Source organism: Myotis myotis, unplaced genomic scaffold, assembly GCF_014108235.1.
Source record: "Myotis myotis isolate mMyoMyo1 unplaced genomic scaffold, mMyoMyo1.p scaffold_m19_p_12, whole genome shotgun sequence".
In the NCBI taxonomy this organism is placed as follows: domain Eukaryota; kingdom Metazoa; phylum Chordata; class Mammalia; order Chiroptera; family Vespertilionidae; genus Myotis; species Myotis myotis.
In genome coordinates, this window is record NW_023416316.1 from 33521588 (window position 1) to 33539198 (window position 17611).

A 17611-nucleotide genomic window follows, 5' to 3' on the forward strand; every position below is an offset into this window, starting at 1 on the left:
GCACGCATATGTTGACATGTCTGATGTCTCTTGTAGTGCAGGGTGGGTGTCTCCTTCCTGCTGGGCCCACGTTCTCCCTATTGAGGTGAAAATGTCAGCGGTAGTGCTGATATGGAAGCTACAGTAAAGGTTCGAACTCCAGGTTTATAACCATCCTGTCCTGGACCGGGATCTTGGTTCTCCCACTTACTAGTCAGGGCGTAGGGGGGCAGTTGTCCTCTCCTGTACTACTTCCCTCCTCTCTAAATACGAAGGCATAGCACGCTGCCTCCTGGGACATGGGAACCAAGGTCGAATCTGCGGTGTACTTCATAACTTTTCTGGAAGTACTGTCCCACATCACTTCATTTACTCCACACCTCAGCAGTCAGGTGTACAGGGTCAGCCTTGCCACGGCTCATTGTAAAAGTAGGGAAATGATGCCCAAATGAGCTAGATAAGATCCGCACATCTTAGTAGTGGCTAAACTGAGACTGTAACCTGCCTCCTCACTAGTTACTGCATTCTTTTCAGCCACCAGCCACAGGATCGAGCATGCTGCCTGTGACCTCTGGCTGTGCCTGCCTCAGCTTGCTTTGCAAGGTTCTTGCATCCACTGGGTTCTGCTGGCTTGGATTTCACTCCTTTATTATAGTTGCTTTTGTTGCATTTCTGTTCATATCAGCTATTGGGGGACTGCTCTCCTCCCCCCCCCTTGGGAAAGTTGATACCATCTTTTATCAATATTTGGTTCAACTACTAGAAATTCCTTGGGAAAAGTTGGCTGGTATAACCCAGGAGGTCAGAGGACTCTCCACATTCTCATAGTAGCTGACTTCCCTTGCCAGAGCAACTTTTCACGCCTTCATTTATAAGTGATAGGTATTAGTAACAGCTCGGAGCATTGGGGTTCATTCACTGAGTGCCAGCTGTGTGCTAGCTGGTGAAGTCATCCATGTGTCCCCAAAGAACTCTGGAATGAGAAAGACAGACATGAACATGTGCAGCAAATAGTCCAGAGTGTGAGACGTGCCGTAGTCGAGATTGAGAGGAAGATACAGGATGAGCCGGACCCTGGGAAAGAATCATCCCGCCTGGGGTGGTGTGCCAGACAAGGGAGGGAGGACGTGAGTGCATGTCTGAGGGAGGCAGTGCTGGTTTAGGCAGCAGGGACCAGCCTGTGTGCAACACAGAGAGGAACAGCCCAGCCCACGATTTTTAGGGGACTGGCCTGCTCCACGTGGCTGGGAGCTTAGGATAAAGGATGGTGCCGTGAAAGAGGCTCAGTTGTGAAGAACTGGGTTCCAAAGAGCTTGACGTGCGAGCAAAGGTTTTTGACATAATCAGATTTTTGATACCTGAAAATACGCAAGAAATCCTACGTCAAGCGTGCCAAGTCCACAGCCCGAGGGGGTCTTGGCCACAGCCTTTATCTCTGGGGTCCGTGGTTCTTCATTACTGTTTACTGGCCTCTGCTGCTGCTGTTGCTATCTATTTATAGGGAACCAATAACTCTGTAAACACCTGTTTTCCTTTGGTCACAGAGCACAGCATAGTTTTATTAACAGGAGCCAGCCTGCCAGGAAAAAACAACCTGCTTCCCCGAACGCAGCCTTGTTTCCGGTTTTCCACAGCTACTACGAGGCATCCCTGTGGGGACTCTCCAGTTCCTCCCTCTCTGCTGTGCGCCCAATAAATGAAGAGTCTCGTGCTTGACCATGTGCGATTTCATTCAGGTTTAAGTCCTTGATGTCCAGTGGGCTTTATTCTCTTCAGTTCTACAACCGGCTTTCACATTAGGATCCTGACCTGCAGGTGCTTGGTTCAGAAAGCTGGCGGGGTGAGGTGGGGGCTCCGTTCGCTTTCTTGGATAAGGTGGGTGGCCCTAGCAGTTTCGCCCTAATGAGGGCTCTAGGGACTGTTCTTTCTGCCCCACAGGTTGCCACAATCCTATCCAACTGTCCTCTTCTCTGTGCCGTCTCCCCACCCTCCTGTGCCTTTGAATTTCCTGATTTTGTGCCTGTCCGTTGCCCTGTGCTTTCCTGACTCCCACCTGCACCCTCCTCACTTTCCGCATATCCTGACCCTTGCTTGTCCAGTGGTCCAGATACGAGCCCTTGTTTTAGCATATCCTCTTCCTCTTCCAAAGTCATGGGTGTTTAATACTGATGCTGCCATTGCCCAAAGGCCCCTGCAGGTGTCAGGCACTGTGTTGTGCCCTGCAGTTTTGCAGCTGTCATCTCTTAGTCATTACCACAGCCCCTTCAACCTTTGTGTTGTATTATTATTTCTACATTTTGGATCAACAAACAGACATGTGACAGGCCGCAGGTGGTTAGGCCAGTAGGAAGGCCACTGTTAGCGAGGCCAGTGAGCCGGGGCTTCATGACTCAGGTTCATTTAAACCAAAGCCTGGGCTCTCAACTTGGCTGTGGGCCTAGTCTAACATGTTCATTGGTCAGGAGCCGCCCTCCCCCACCCCCCAACTTTTTGAATAAACAAATGAATCTAAGATTGTAATTATTGAAATAGGAAAGTGTGTGAATTGCCTTGTATGTAGCTCAGTGACTTCACCAAAAGCTCTCTAGAACCCTCCTGTGTCCCTTTGGGTCAACCAGGGTGACCACCACTCAGATTTTGAATTTTGTCTATGATTGAATGTAAAGGCAGTCACACCATACTCTTCCTGAATTCAGTCTTGAGATATATTCATAAGTATTCTCTGTTTATTCCCCTTCCTGGTTGGTCTGACCTTTCCCAGCTCCTCAGTCAGAAACTTAAGTTTCCTCCTGTATCTCTTGAACATCCTCATGGTGCACCGTCAGCGCGGCCTTTTCTCGGAGACGGTCCTGTTCTTCCTGTGGATGAAAAGCGAATTCCAAACCATCTCGCTTGCTTCCCTAGTCACTGCTTCCAGTCCACCCCTCTCTGGGACCCTCCACACTCTGCATCGTTGTTCTGGTTTGTTCATTTGATTAGGCTCCCAGCACAGCGACCAAGTGCCTGCTTCCTCCGAGGCCCCCTGGGATTGAGGTATTAACATCTATATGGGCTTCCCCTGGGACGGACAAGTGTCCGCAGCTTCTGGCAGCAGTTCACTGCCATGTGAGTCAGTTTTAAATTGCTCAGCATGATCACAGACCTCCTGCACAGCATAAAGCAGAGGATGCCTGGGGCAGAGGTGGCCTCTTCCAGAGACAACAGGACAGCTCTTTGCCTGGACATGGTGCATCTGTTTTGATCTGGAACATTTAACTCTGTAATAAGCAGGGTTCCAGTGGACGCAAGAAAAAATTTTCTTCCCCTAAAAACCCAGAATTGCTGAGAGGCTCCTGATGGAAACTTGGCCTATGTGGAAGTGATTTATGGCAGAGAAACTGACCTCCACACCTGCCGTTGTCATCACAGCACAGAAAGCTTTGAGAGGCAAGTTCTCTCCCTGTGCCAACCACTGTTCTCCCTAAATACATTCAATTCGATTGTATTTTTTCAACTCAGTTTACATTCAGTATTATTTTGTATTAGTTTTCTTCCCAGGGCAATAAAATGCTATTTGATTTCAAATATAATAAATGGCATAGGTTTGATTAACTATAATGTGCATGTATTGAACTATCATGTGGACTTGTTACATTACTAAGGGCAGCAAAGAATACTGTTGGATTAAAAAATATGAGGCTTAGTCGTTTGGTGACATAAGGGCTTTGAGCTGTAGTTGTTTTATGTGTGTATTTGTTGCCCAGGGCAGTCTGTGTGCTTCCCATTTTGTGTGCTCGGTTATTTAGATGAAGAGTAACGTTAAGGATTTGGGCCACATAGCCATTTAATATTAGTTATGGTAACCAGTTTGTCAGGAGAGAACAGATATGTAAGATTGTATCCTTTGATTGGGGGCAGGGGTGAATTCTTCTGAAAGTCATGTGTTTGATATTTTGCTTTTATAGAGGGAAAATAATAGCATGTATTTTATTTTCAAGCTAAGCATGTATGTGGGTTTTACTTTACGTGCAGGCCAGTAGAGACCTGATACCTTGTATCAGTTTTCAATTTTGTGCTTGTTAAGTTATTTTACAAATTTTGAGTTGGGATCAAAATGAAAACTTAAATTCTGTATTAATACTCATAGTCTTTAGATCTGTAAAGGGACTGCAAGGAGACAATGACAAGTTCCAGAGAGTGTCCAGATTTACCCCAGAGGGTTATGGGAAGGAGGAAACTTTATATACTTCATTTATTGTTTACTAGTGGCCCTGCGCACGAATCCGTGCGTAAGTAGCTCGCTGCCGCTTGCCTCAGCTGGCCGCCCCGCCCACTGCCGCTCATAGCTCTCCGCTGCACGTAGCTCGCCGCCCTGCCCTCCTGTAGCTCTCCGCTGCACGTAGCTCGCTGCCCTGCCCTCCCGTTGATCGGTCGTTACGTGACAGCATCCCAACCAATTTGCATATTACCCTATTATAAGTATAGATGTATAGGGACATATAGAAAAGGTTTAATGTGGACCTTCTAGATCACCTAGGGATGCTTCTGGTGAAAGAAAGAAAGCATAGTTTTTGGTGCCATGTGCCTAATTCCATCAGTTTGGATGTGGGGTGAACATATAAGTAGTTTCATTCTCTAAAGTATCTTATTATCTTTGTGTATCTTTTATAACATTTGTTATATATTAGTGCTGGGAGTTTTTACATGAGGGAGAAAATACGCATTGAGATTTTGGTGTGGAAACAGAAGTGTGCACTAAGATTAGTTTGTTTGTGTTTAATAGGAGAAGAAAACAAAAGCTTAAATAGCAGAGAAGTTTATTTCTCTCTCCCAGAGTGTCACCAAGGCCTCTGCTCTTTCTGTTCTGCTTCCCTCAGCAATTGATTTCCATCTTCAGAGTCACCTTTTGGCCCAAAAGGCTGCTGAAGTCATTTTGCTTATCTTGCTGGCAGCAGGAAGGAGGAAGAGAAGAGGGCAGGCACACCTCCCCTTTTATAATTCTTTGTCTTTCTTTTGTTTCTTTAATTAATAAATTTATTTCTTAGGTCAGTTTTAGGTTCACAGCAAAATTGAGAGGAAAGTACAAATAGCGCTCCTGCCCCTACCGGGTCCCCTTTGTTTTAGATTAAGAACTTCCTCTAAGTACCAGCCAGTAGCTTCTGCCTACATCTCTGTGGTCAGAACAGGGACTCAGCTGGCAATAAGAAAGCTGGGAAGAGTAGTCTTTTAGCTGGGAGCTTTGCTGGAGTTCATGGCCAAGGTGTACAGGGAGATAGTTGCAGGAGAAACGTGAAATTTCTGTCACAAAGCCATTGACCCAAGAGAATTTCTTTTCTTTTCTCTTGGTTATGCAAAACAGAGTTTAAATTAAAGCCTTAAATTGGTACCTTTAGAAAGCTGTATTTGTTTGTGTTGAGAGGCACTGTTTACTGTTTATAATTATTATGAGTTCATAAGCGCTTGAGATATCATCAAAAATAATCATTTAAAATTATATAAAGAAACTAGAGGCCCTGTGCATGAAAATTCATGCACTGGAGGGGTGGTCCCTCAGCCCGGCCTGCCCCCTCTCACAGTCCGGGAGCCCTCAGGGGCGGGAGGCGACCCAGAAATCAGGGGAAGGTGACGCCCCCATCACACCTCTGCTGGTGCCACTGCTGACAGCGCAATCCTCAGCCAGCCCTGGTTACCTGAGCCTCGGGGGGGGGGGGGGAGCCTGGGGGGGGGGAGGCCTGGGCAGCTGCCATCCGAGGCTTGCCTGCGTCTGGGGGTCTAGGGGTCTCCAGAGGCAGGCACGCGGAGCGGCCTTGCCACGTGCCCGCCACCCCGGTGAGGCTGAGGGGACTGGGCACTGCCATCTTGTGGCTGTGGGCACCGCCATCTTTGAGGGTGTGGCAGTCAATTAGCATATCCCCTCCTTATTGGCTGTGGGTGCCGCCATCTTTGAGGGTGGGGCAGTAAATTAGCATATTCCATCCTTATTGGCTGTGGGCGCTACCATCTTTGCAATGGCGTGAGGGTCAATTAGCATATTCCCTCTTTATTAGCTAGGATAATACAGTTATAAAGTATATGGAAGGAGGCATGTTATGTTCATTTCGAGGCACATTTAGTGTTTTATAATTGGATTTGAAGAAATGCTTTATGGAATGGATACACACAATTTAAAAATTTAAATACAGTTCAATGTATGTGTCTTTTGGTACACCTTAGAGTTCTGTTACTCTCTTAAATTTGTTTCATCAATAAATGCTTCAACTTACATTGATTATAAAAGGAAATCGTAATAAGCGAATCTTTCCTTTTCTTTGTCTTTCTCACAGAAGTGTGTGGAGGTTGTGACTAACTGCTTTATGATAGATGTTTTTTTCTGTTTTCCTCTTCTGCCCTTCTCTCTTCTCCAATCATCCCCGTCCCAAAGTGCCTACTCTTTCCATGTGACGGCAGACGGGCAGATGCAGCCTGTCCCTTTCCCCCCCGACGCCCTCATCGGACCCGGCATCCCCCGACACGCTCGCCAGATCAACACCCTGAACCACGGGGAGGTGGTGTGCGCAGTGACCATCAGCAACCCGACGAGACACGTGTACACGGGTGGGAAGGGCTGCGTCAAGGTCTGGGACATCAGCCACCCCGGCAATAAGAGCCCTGTCTCTCAGCTTGACTGTCTGGTGAGTGAGCAGAACCCGGTGCACAAGGGTAATTTCTCCCCGGAGACTCAGTAAGGAAATAGCTGCCCAGGCCTGGGTTTTAATTCCCATTAGGAGGAAATGGAAGCCCATTTTGTTTCCTGTGTTAGCGATTTAGCTCCTTGCCACCCCTCTCCTGTAGATGTGAAGTTTTCATTTGCTGCTCTTTCGGTGGTTAAATCCCATGATGGATTTCTTTTAGAAAAATATTTTAGAGTCATTTACAGAAGCTGTCCTTGTTCGAATGTGTATTCAAAAGGGGGTTTCCCATTTAATGGATGAAAGCTCAGCTAGCCCAGGACTCCTAGCCCTGCAACCCACTCAACTTTTAATTTCCCTGCAGCCTTTGGATAAATATTGAATAGTAAACATTTGATAACGTAGCATTACAACCAGTCTGAACAGAGTCTGTGTTTTCAGGGAGGCCTGGGGAGCTGGCTGGGTTTTATTACCTTAACTTCAGGAAAGGGTTAATGGATCACACTGTGAGAAATCAGGGCAGCTGTCAGCAAAGCAGGAGTGGTGAGAAGGCTTTCCCAGGTGCCTCGTCCACCTCTCAGCATCCGAGAATACCACTGTGCATTTTCCAGGATCTTAGGACGCGCTGGGCATGCTCCGGTCGCTCAGCTGTAACCCCGGGGTCTACAAACCACGTACGGTTGGCCTGAGGCAGGCAAAAGGCCACCCTGCCCCTGGCTGGAGCCTGCCTGCACGCGGCTGTACAGGTGGTGCTCTTCACTCACTGCCTGCCTGGACTCCGGAGCGTGCTTCCAAAAAGAAGGGTGGCAGGATTTCCAACCTTCGAGTGAGAGACCATGGTGAAAACATAGCAAAAATAACTCAGCTATGTCTATTTGGGTTGAAGGATAGCAGTTATTTCTTTTGGGGGTAGGGCTGTCATTTTAAGTCCCACTTCCCTTTTTAAGATGTGTTGATTTTGATGGAGAGATGCCCTCTTTTATTAATTTCTTTTGTCTTTGGATTGAGAGGCATAAATAATGACAGCAGCCAGGTTACAGGAAAGCAGCTCTGTTAAATTCCTAGACAAGGAGGCACCTGGCTAATGAGGACATGGTGCAGGCCTAGGTACAGGTAAGAGTAATGGACACCAAAGCATAGGCAGGGGGTCTACAGTCCCCAAATACTAGTAAATAACAGAGAATGATGAGATCAAATATTTATAAACCAGCTTTGAGAAGAGCTTTCTTCCTAGAGAAGTCTGTGTGTATCTACCTCACATCTACTGATAACTTCAGTTCTGTCTGCTCAGTGAGAACTGGACGTGAGGGACAGTCCTGTCTGAGCTTGCAATCCTTTGAGTTCATTTTGTTTACTCTTTCCAGGAAGGCAGCTGCAATCGGATCCCGATATTTACGACAGAATTCTTGCTTGTTAGTGTCCGTGAAATACCACTTTTCAGGTCAAAAACCAAGATAGCAGTTAGAGAACATGGCATTGTTATGGCTTAGTGTGTAGTACATGCAGCGATTGAATTGTATTTATTTCACAGAACAGAGATAACTACATCCGTTCCTGCAAATTGCTCCCCGATGGCTGCACTCTGATAGTGGGAGGGGAGGCCAGCACTCTGTCCATCTGGGACCTGGCCGCCCCGACCCCTCGCATCAAGGCGGAGCTGACGTCCTCGGCCCCTGCCTGCTACGCCCTGGCCATCAGCCCCGACTCCAAGGTCTGCTTCTCCTGCTGCAGCGACGGCAACATCGCCGTGTGGGACCTGCACAACCAAACGCTGGTGAGGTGAGCACAGGTGGTTTTCTATTAGCGGGGCGGTCAGAAGGCCTCCTGTCTCTCCTGCTTCTCCAGCTGCCCCAGGCACTCAGCCCACACATTCAGATCTTACTGTGTGCCAGGCTGGGAGCCTGGTATTAGGAGTGCAAAGACGGAGTTGTGTGGCTTCCCTTGGGGGACTCACCATCTTGATGCTGTGCTCAAGTGTCCCCTAGACTTTATATTTAACTTCCTAATGTTCCCATTTTCATTCTTCAGACACTTATAGGTGCCAGGCTTGTTTAAGAAGTATTCCTGGCTTTCGCCACATGGCAGCACATTATAGATTCCATGGCGGTAGGAAGGGTCCTCAGTGGTAGATGGTTTTGGCTTTTTTTGTTGTTATTGTTAATCCTCACCCGAGGATATTTTCCCATGGATTTTTAGAGAGAGTGGAAGGGAGGGGGAGAGATGGAGAGAGAGAAGCATCGACATGAGAGAGACCCATTGATTGGTTGCCTCCTGCACACCTGCAACCGAGGTACATGCCTTTGACTAGACTCAAGCCCGGGACCCTTCAGTCTTCAGGCTGATGCTCTATCCACTGAGCCAAACCAGCTAGGGCAGATAGTTTTGACTTTGGCTAGAACCTTGTTTGTGCAAACAGGAGCCAACTAATAAAGGATAACAAAACAAACAAAAAGAACATTTGAAGAGGAGATTGCACGAATTTCACACACATTGTTTTTCAAATATCTGTGTTTGTTTCTATTTATTTATTTATTTTGATTTCAGAGAGAGAGGGAGAGGGAGAAAGAGAAAGAAACATCAGTGATAAGAGAGAATCATTGATTGGCTGCCTCCTGCACACCCCACACTGAGGATTGAGCCCACAACCTGGGCATGTGCCCTTGATCAGAATCAAACCTGGGACCCTTCAGTCCGCAAGCCGACACTCTGTCCATTGAGCCAAACCAGCTAGGGCATATCCGTGTTTCTTGATAACTAGCTAACTAAGCCCTGTCCAGAGTCGCTCACCAGGAATGAGCCTGACTTCCTGGGACCTGTGCTTCTAACCGTAGCAAGAGCTGCACTCACCACCTTTGTGTCTTGGCTCCGGCAGCTCCCTCCCTCCACCTAAGTCAGTGCTCACACTAGAGATCTTACGGAAAAATCTTTGAAAATGTAAGCGCTAAAACATCCAGGCCTAACTAGCATCTTTCGCCCTTTCATTTCACAGTTCATCTTCACTCTGAAACACTTGTTTATGGTGTGATTTTAGGCTCATGAATTGCTTAGCAGGCCTCCTCCCAATGCTTTGGGCCCGTGTGCTGGAGGAAGGGTTGGACAGACCGTGGAGGTCATCAGAGCAGCTCCCTCTTGTTCCAGTGAGGGTCTCCGAGCCAGGCTCTGTCCCTCTGTGCACGTGACAGTGTGGTGGGTATTTCTCTCTTACCACTCACTGGGCAGAATGAGCAAATTAATGGAGCTAGAGCTGACAACTGCTTCAAACTTTTAACCTAGCAAGTGTTCATTGTTTTTTTTCTGTGTGTGTGTTTGTGTGTGTGTTTGTTTTTTAACTTAGGAAATAGTACTTTCAAAATACCATTTCTCAGTGCTTTCAACTATTAACCCATTTAATCCTCATAATGTCAACACTCCTGTTACTCTGATTTTATAGAAGAGGAGCTCGAGGCACAGAGAGGTTAAGTTTACCTGCCCGGGGTCACACAGTCCGGCATGATGGAGCTGTGGTTGGGTCCGGGCATTCTGTTCTCATGTCTGTGTTCTGAACCCCTGCTCTGTGCCAGCCCCCTGGAGATCAGTACCTATTGGATATAATGGGGTGATGCTTCATAAACCTCTTTCTCAGTTTGGACCAGCCACCTATGGATACCAGCTACTCTGAGCGACAGGGCAGTGTAGAGTCTATGAATATCTTTGTATCTACTGTGACCCGTACATTCTGAACAGTCCTGGGGTCTGCCTTATCGGAGCCCTAGAGTAGTGCAGAGATGTGTGGACAGAGGGATGGAGGGACACCTACCAACCGCTGTACATCAGCAAAGACATTTGTAGTCAAGGAGTGAGAGTATTTCATGAGTTCTAAGTAAGACGAAGTGAGGATGAAATGGAGGGAGTCACTGGTGCTTGGAGGAAAGAGAAGCTGCACTTGCAGCACTTGGAGCAGGGTCTGCCCTAGGCCTGTGTGACTGGTGAGGAGTCTGGAGTTCACTGGGGTGCACATGCATGGTAAGTTTGGGAGAACTGGGGTGTCGGTGAAGGTGGGGACAGAGACAGAAGTTGAGGATGGCTTGCAGAGGAAAGATTTTTGAAGGGATGGCTCTCATGTTGTCTCAGAATTCAGGCCAACAGTGGTGCTGTTTTATTCCCTTACACGCTTACTAAATTCCAAGTGCAGTTTAAAAGTATGGAGACCTGTGGAAATAATAAGTGAGTGGAAAGACAGGTATGGAAAATCCCCTCTTGGCATTGAAATTCCCAGCAGCTCTATACTGGGTCCTGTTACCATTGCGATTGGGCCCCTGAGCTCACCTGTTTTGGTTGTTCTCCCGCCAGCTCCCTCTGGGCATGCAGAACCAGGTCGCGGACCCCCAGACTGCCAGCAACTTACATTGATCCCCTCCCCAAGCCGGCCCCACCTGTTGCCTAGCGAAGCATCTGTGCTCAGCAGATCCTGTTGGCCGATTGTTCTTGGTGTCGTTTTGTGATTAAAGCTCAAGGTTTCCCTTTAAGAAAACAACCTTGTGCTCAGTCTTGCTGAGGTGCCAGGGGTCAGCTTCAGCAGTTAGCTTTATCTCAGCTCAGCACCTTCAGGTCCGGAGGTGGGCACAACCCTTTGTCTCTGGGAGTCCAGATTTCAAATGCAGGGCTCCTTCTAACAGAGAGCAAGGATGAGTCGCTGTGAGCTCAAGGCTCTGTTGGCTAGAAGGGCACTGCTGTGTTGACTCATCGTTGTGTTGTGAGCGCTGCTAGACCCTGAGCCTGTAATGTGGCCATGCAGGCCTGCAGGATTAAAGCCAGGCCTTCATCTTTCTTTGAGGAATACTGCTGGGATTCTGTGTGGTTGTCTCTCTCTTTTTTTCTTCTTCTAACACAAAAAACACTTTTCCAGACCTGGGAGAGATTTTACCTTCCAGGCGGGTCTTAAGAACAGCTATAGTAGCGTGTTTGACTTCTGTGCAGTGACCTAAGATGGCATTCCATTTCTTTAGCACTTGGATCATGAAGAAAGAAAAAGAAAATCTGCAGGTGTACCGTCTTCCTCCTCGGGGAAGGTTGGTTTGATCTTGTACATCAGCAGACACTGAAGAGATGACACACACACCCCGAGTCCAAAACCAACAACACAACAGTGTTTACCTTGAGCTCTGGCAGGAAATCATTATTCAATCTGGTTTGTTTTATCAGGCAATTCCAGGGCCACACAGACGGGGCCAGCTGTATTGACATTTCTAATGATGGCACCAAGCTCTGGACGGGCGGCCTGGACAACACGGTCAGATCCTGGGACCTGCGTGAAGGGCGGCAGCTGCAGCAGCACGACTTCACCTCACAGGTGCCCGGCTCCTTCTACCTGGAATCTGGGAGGTGGTGGAGTGTGTGTGCATGTGTGTGTGTGTGTGTGTGTGTGTGTGTGTGTGTGTGTCCTCTCCCTCCGTTCGTACCCCATGACAGTAGTAGCTATACAAACAGACCAGGCTTAAATTTGAGATACTGATTTTTTTTTTAACCACTAACAAACAAAAAGCCCTTGAAACACTTAGAGTGGTGTCTAAACTCCTGCAGGTTAAGCCCTGATAGCTGTTACAGTCATATATGAGTTCATTTAAGGAATCGGTGCAATCAGGAATATCCAGTTTTTCCCCGGCAGGTTGGGTCTGCTTCTCCCCATCTCATGTGAGGGTGAGAGCTGATAATTTGGTTCACATATAAACAGAGCTTGAAAAGCATGCAGGCACATCACAAGTAGAGGAAAGTCACAACAGCTCTGAAAGTTAATTCATTTTTCTTGCATCAGGGAACATAAAAACATGCTGCAGCCTCTCCCTGGGTGCCTGTTTTATTACTCACCCTTCAGAAAATGGACTCATGGCTGACTAAATTTATGGAGTTTTGAAATGATATAAAACTCTCAACTTTGTGGATTGTGAAGATTATTTAGATGACAACATCTGAATGAATCTAGGTGTGTTTGGGGAAAGAGTGCCATTTTAAGGGCTTTCTGGTGGTAGAAGTTTTCTTTTCAATATTAGACTTATTTTTTTGTAATGAAATAATTTCACTCAGAATATAAATAGGATAAAAATGGAAAATAATGATATATACTACTAAATTTTGTGTCCCTATTAAAATTTTGTGGAGTTTCTTCCCTGTGTTAGCCCCTTTTCCCCAGTATGAGTAGGATTTTGTTTGGTCTGCCCTTTTATTTTTTAAACTTCTTGTGGAAATTTTCAAATACATAGGAGAGTACAGAGAATGGGAAAGCATATTTGACAGGACAGAGGATTGTACAGTAACCCCACCTACCCCTCACCCAGCTTTAAGAGTTAGTGACACGTGGCCCGTCTTGTCTCATCTACCACTCCTGCCCCAAACACTAGTAAATGCCAAACATGATGTCATTTCAGCCATAAGTATTTCAGTATCTGTAAAGACAAGGATCCCTTTAAACAACACATACAAATACCATTAATATTGAGAATAACTTCTTAGTTTCATCACATATAAGTGCTTCCGTTTTTCTAATTGTCTCATATAAAGATGTTTAACACTTGGCTCATCTGGGTTGAGTTGCTTGTTGTCGACTTGACCTCAGTCTGGAGTTTGCTGATTTCGTCCTCCTGTTCTTGCTATTTTTCCCCTTTCCCTGTTGCCTTTTTCCATCGTAAGTTCCTAGGCAAACTCATCAGTGAGCCGCTCTGTTCTTGTAGATTTTCTCCCTGGGGTACTGCCCCACCGGGGAGTGGCTGGCCGTGGGCATGGAGAGCAGCAACGTGGAGGTCCTCCACGTGAACAAGCCCGACAAGTACCAGCTGCACCTCCATGAGAGCTGCGTGCTGTCCCTGAAGTTTGCTTATTGTGGTGAGTGCAGCTGAAGGGACCCCCCGAGGACAGCGGTGGCCTCTGTGGAAAAGACTTTTAGAAAAATAGAGCCGAGACCGTATCTGGAAAAAAATATTGTGCTCTGAGCAGCTGGAAGCAATAATTCCAGTGTCTTAATATGTCCCTCAGAGTACAATGATGTCTGTTTTCCTAATTTGAGAGAATTCAGCAGGCAATGAAATTGCCTCATACAAGGTTTTGACACGTTTGTTTTTGGTGGGGAGAGTCGGGTCGGGGTGGGGCACAAATAGTTGCAGCTCTGAAGAGGGGTGGGAGGGGATTTATTGAAGAGGCAGGCAGGAGTGGAGGGAGTCATGGGGGAGTGACCAGAGTGCGGAGCCCACAATCAGGATGTAGTGAGTAGCTGAGCCTGACAGTTGCACCCCGCAGTGAGGATACAGAGGGAAGAGGTCCACATAGGATCAAACACTTGTTCACGAGGTCGATGCTGGATGAGTAGCTATCACCACTGACCACACTCTGTGCGCCATGCATCGTGTCTGGCATTTTACTTAAGTCTGTCATTTAATCCTTCTTAGCCCCATATTGTCTTGGGGAGACTAACAAGGACAGCAAAGTCACTGATTCCCTGTTTGAGGACCCACTGTGTGCTGGGTGTGGTGCTACCCATCGTGGCTAAGGAGGCTGACATGGTCCTTGCCGCTGCTTTCATTAAACCAAGATCACAGGTGATTCACAGCAGAGCCTGGATTTAAAACTGCTGTCTCTGCTCATAGCATAGCCCAGCCCTTGGACAAGATAGTTCATGATTAAAAATGCACTGAGTTTGATTAAGTCCACGGAGCTAAAGTATAGTAGGGATTTTATCTTGTTAAACAACATCTTCCTTTGCTAATTCTAGGTAAGTGGTTTGTGAGTACTGGGAAAGATAACCTCCTCAACGCTTGGCGGACCCCCTACGGAGCTAGTATATTCCAGGTGAGTCGGTTCCTTACCGAGAAGGACAGTTTGGCTTCGGCGTTCCAGTGACACCCCAAGTGGAAGGTGCCTTGGAGGGAGCAGGGCCCCTGAGTATCTCTGTTCTACAGTAAACATGCCCCCACTCTTCTCTCTTCCAGTCCAAAGAGTCCTCATCTGTGCTCAGCTGCGACATCTCTGTGGATGACAAGTACATAGTCACTGGCTCAGGGGACAAGAAGGCTACAGTCTATGAAGTCATCTACTGAAAACATTATGTGGTTTAATGTTTATAGTTGAATTGGGCCAAAATGTTTTGAATTTGTAGAAATAGAAGAGTTGTAACTATAAAAACAAGAAAACCTGTTTTTAAACCTTGACACAAAATGACTTTGAGTCTACAAAGAAGAGGTGACGCGTCCATCAACTGAAGGTCATCTATCTGCCTAGACCAAATGGAGCACCGAGGCCAGGTGGACAGAGGGGCCAGGGCTGCGGGCTTGAGGGACAGAGCCTGTGGCCCAGGCAGAGCCGGTCCTTTTCTTTCTGTGTGACCTGCACAGATTACCTTTCTGTTCCTTGGGGTTCCCCTCACGTGCCGTCCTTGGTAGCGCAGTGGTGTCTCCAATGAACTTGTTTCCTGGTTTTGCATCTTGTGAAATGTTTTTTTGTATTTTTGTTGAAGGTTAAACATTTGTATAAATTGTAAATATATTTGGTTTATTACAGTAAAGGCTTTAGTACCAATAAGTGGTTTCCCTTTGCCTTCTTGTTTTTATCAATGCTTTGGGATCATTGATGTGGGTTTTATAAGCAAAGTCCAAACATTTGTAGAGGAAGTTTTAAAAGCACTTCTGATGTTGTTCATGTATTTGGTCATGGGTTGCTGTGCAATGCAACACTTTTAAGTTACTGGAAACCCAACACTAGGTATCGCGAGTAAATCGAAGGTATATAAATAACAGTTTTATTTGGGAAACTAAGGTAACCTGGTCAAAATTTATTCTTTTGTTAGGATACTCTTGTCATTCGAGGTCACAGGTGAAAGTTCTGCTTCCCTTGGTGATTCATTGGGAAACAGAATGTTCTTTTCTCCGGGAAGGCTCAGCCTTTTCAAACCTTTAACCTCTCCTTCACAAGCTTCATGTCTCAAGGAGTGGAGGTGACTGGGGCCTAGTGTTAAGATTGATGTTCACGAAGCTGTCGAGTTTATTAACCTGTAAAAGAAAGGTGGGCTGTCAACTGGTTTTGTCTCCATTAATACTTATTTGATCTGTTCTATTAACTTCCTGTTCTTAAGCCAACCACACCCAGCGCTTCACCTCATTGTCCTCCTTAAGGCTTCCCCTGCAGCTCAGCCATGGCTCTCTGTCCTGAGTCTGGTCCTCTTTGTGGGTGAGCTTTTACTGATTAGACTAGATGAAGTCTAACCCTGGGCTTTGAATAAGTTGCCATGCATGTTTCCTCCTGAAAAGAGTACAGGGCTCGTTCTTTATAAACTTACTGTTTACTGTTATAGTTTAGAAAATAATGAGCAACAATGTTAAGCCAAGTTTCCTGGCTTTTTAAAAATCTCATCTAAGGACTTTTTAATGTTCTTGCTTTCTTTTGATCCCGAGAGCTGTTGGTAGTTCGCCTTAATATTTTTTTATTTGCTATTCAGACCTTATTTTTTGTACATTGAACAACATTATTTTGTTTGCTTTTTGCCAAAATAATGCTTGTTTATGTACAGAGTTGGTTAAATATTTTCTCTTATTAAGCAAATGGCAAAGCCCTAATTACTAACTTGATTTCTCTCATCCTTTCCTTGTGTAATGAAGCAGGTTTCTGTACCACAGACTCTGATGGCTGCTTAAAGGACTGTGTACCTTCTCTGTTCTCTCTTCTTCCCTGCCTCACTTCCCCGTTTTCTGTAATAGCTGGATAGAGGTTAAGTTACTGAAACAGAGACCCCGCTGTACAGCGGCTCAGAGACCACAAAGGTTTGTGTCTCCCACGTAAGACCCAGAGACCCAGGCCAGCAGTGCTGCTCTGCCTCCGGGTGGCTTCCTCGTCCCCACTTCCAGCCGGCAGTGGACAGAGTGGAAGTCCAGGGGAAGGGATGTGCGCTCAAGCAGGTGACTAGGCATTGGTTCATCCCTCCCAGCCCCCATTGATTAGCAAGGGCCTAGTCACTCCCCAGGCTGGGGAATGTGGTCTCCAGCTGGGTGGCCCTGTGTCCATGAAGAAGGCGGGGGCACATTCAAAAGAACTCTGAGTTAAAGAAATAGTCCTGTTTTTTCTGTTGTGCATTTTCTCCCCTCATGCTTTGTAGGTTCCCCGGCTTCCGATATTCTTTCTCTAATTGGATTTTCTCTAAGAAGGTCCTTATCAACTCAAGGATTTGCTTTTGGATGAAACACTCATCTGGTCCTGGAAGAGGCATTCTAGAGCTAGTCCCTCTGCTCAGGGGGCTTGGAATCTTAGAGAATTGCCTGGATAAACTGTCTCCCTGCTCATAAAATTGTCATGCCCAGTTTTCAGGGTTTGAGGATCAGAAATGGGCATGTGAAACAAGATTGTGAGTGGAGGGGGCATGCATGGGAGATTTCTTCCTAAGTTGTGAATTTAAGAAGTAACTGAATTAACACTCCTCTCCTCCAAGTGGTGGGAATCGTTATTGAAACCCAGGTGAGCCAAATGTTGTGTACCTCTTGCCTTGAATGTGGATCACAAGTTAGGGTTCAATAAATTTCAGATTCAGCTAGACCAGTGGTCTGCAAACTGTGGCCCCTTGAGTGTGGCTCTTACACAAAATACCACGTGCGGGCATGCACGTACAGTGCGATTGAAACTTCGTGACCACACTCAAGGGGCCAAAGAGCCGCATGTGGCTCGCAAGCCACAGTTTGCTGACCACTGAGCTAGACATTAATCACCAGTATGTGCCAAGAGCCATGCTCATCAGTTTTACATATAAAAATTGAGGTGACCATTGTCATCCTTAAGTAAGCAAGGCTCAGGAAAATAGCTTCAAAGGAGGCAGAACCAGATTCGGGTTTACCGTGGGTCCTGTCTGTGTTCCTTCAAATCTGAGTGGGTTGTGATTTTTCCAAGCAGTTCAAAGTGCCTCTTACCTTCAATTCCCTAGGTACCAGTCTTATACTGGTGCAATAGTATAAGAGTAGGTAGGTTTGCCCTAGCCAGTC

The 17611-nt window shown here is 46.6% G+C and overlaps 1 protein-coding gene across 9 annotated transcripts in view; it reads left to right on the top strand.

Moving 5' to 3' along the window:
- TLE1 (TLE family member 1, transcriptional corepressor) overlaps positions 1-15170 on the top strand; it is an 89956-nt gene extending 74786 nt beyond the window's left edge. For all 9 annotated transcript variants that reach the window (XM_036330738.1, XM_036330739.1, XM_036330737.1 and 6 more), the window contains 6 exons: positions 6380-6629; positions 8158-8405; positions 11808-11955; positions 13331-13481; positions 14365-14441; positions 14582-15170. In XM_036330738.1, the coding sequence (XP_036186631.1) occupies positions 6380-6629; positions 8158-8405; positions 11808-11955; positions 13331-13481; positions 14365-14441; positions 14582-14689 (982 nt within the window). In that variant the 3' untranslated portion in view covers positions 14690-15170. The remainder of the gene's footprint in view (positions 1-6379; positions 6630-8157; positions 8406-11807; positions 11956-13330; positions 13482-14364; positions 14442-14581) is intronic.
- Positions 15171-17611: the final 2441 nt, after the last annotated feature.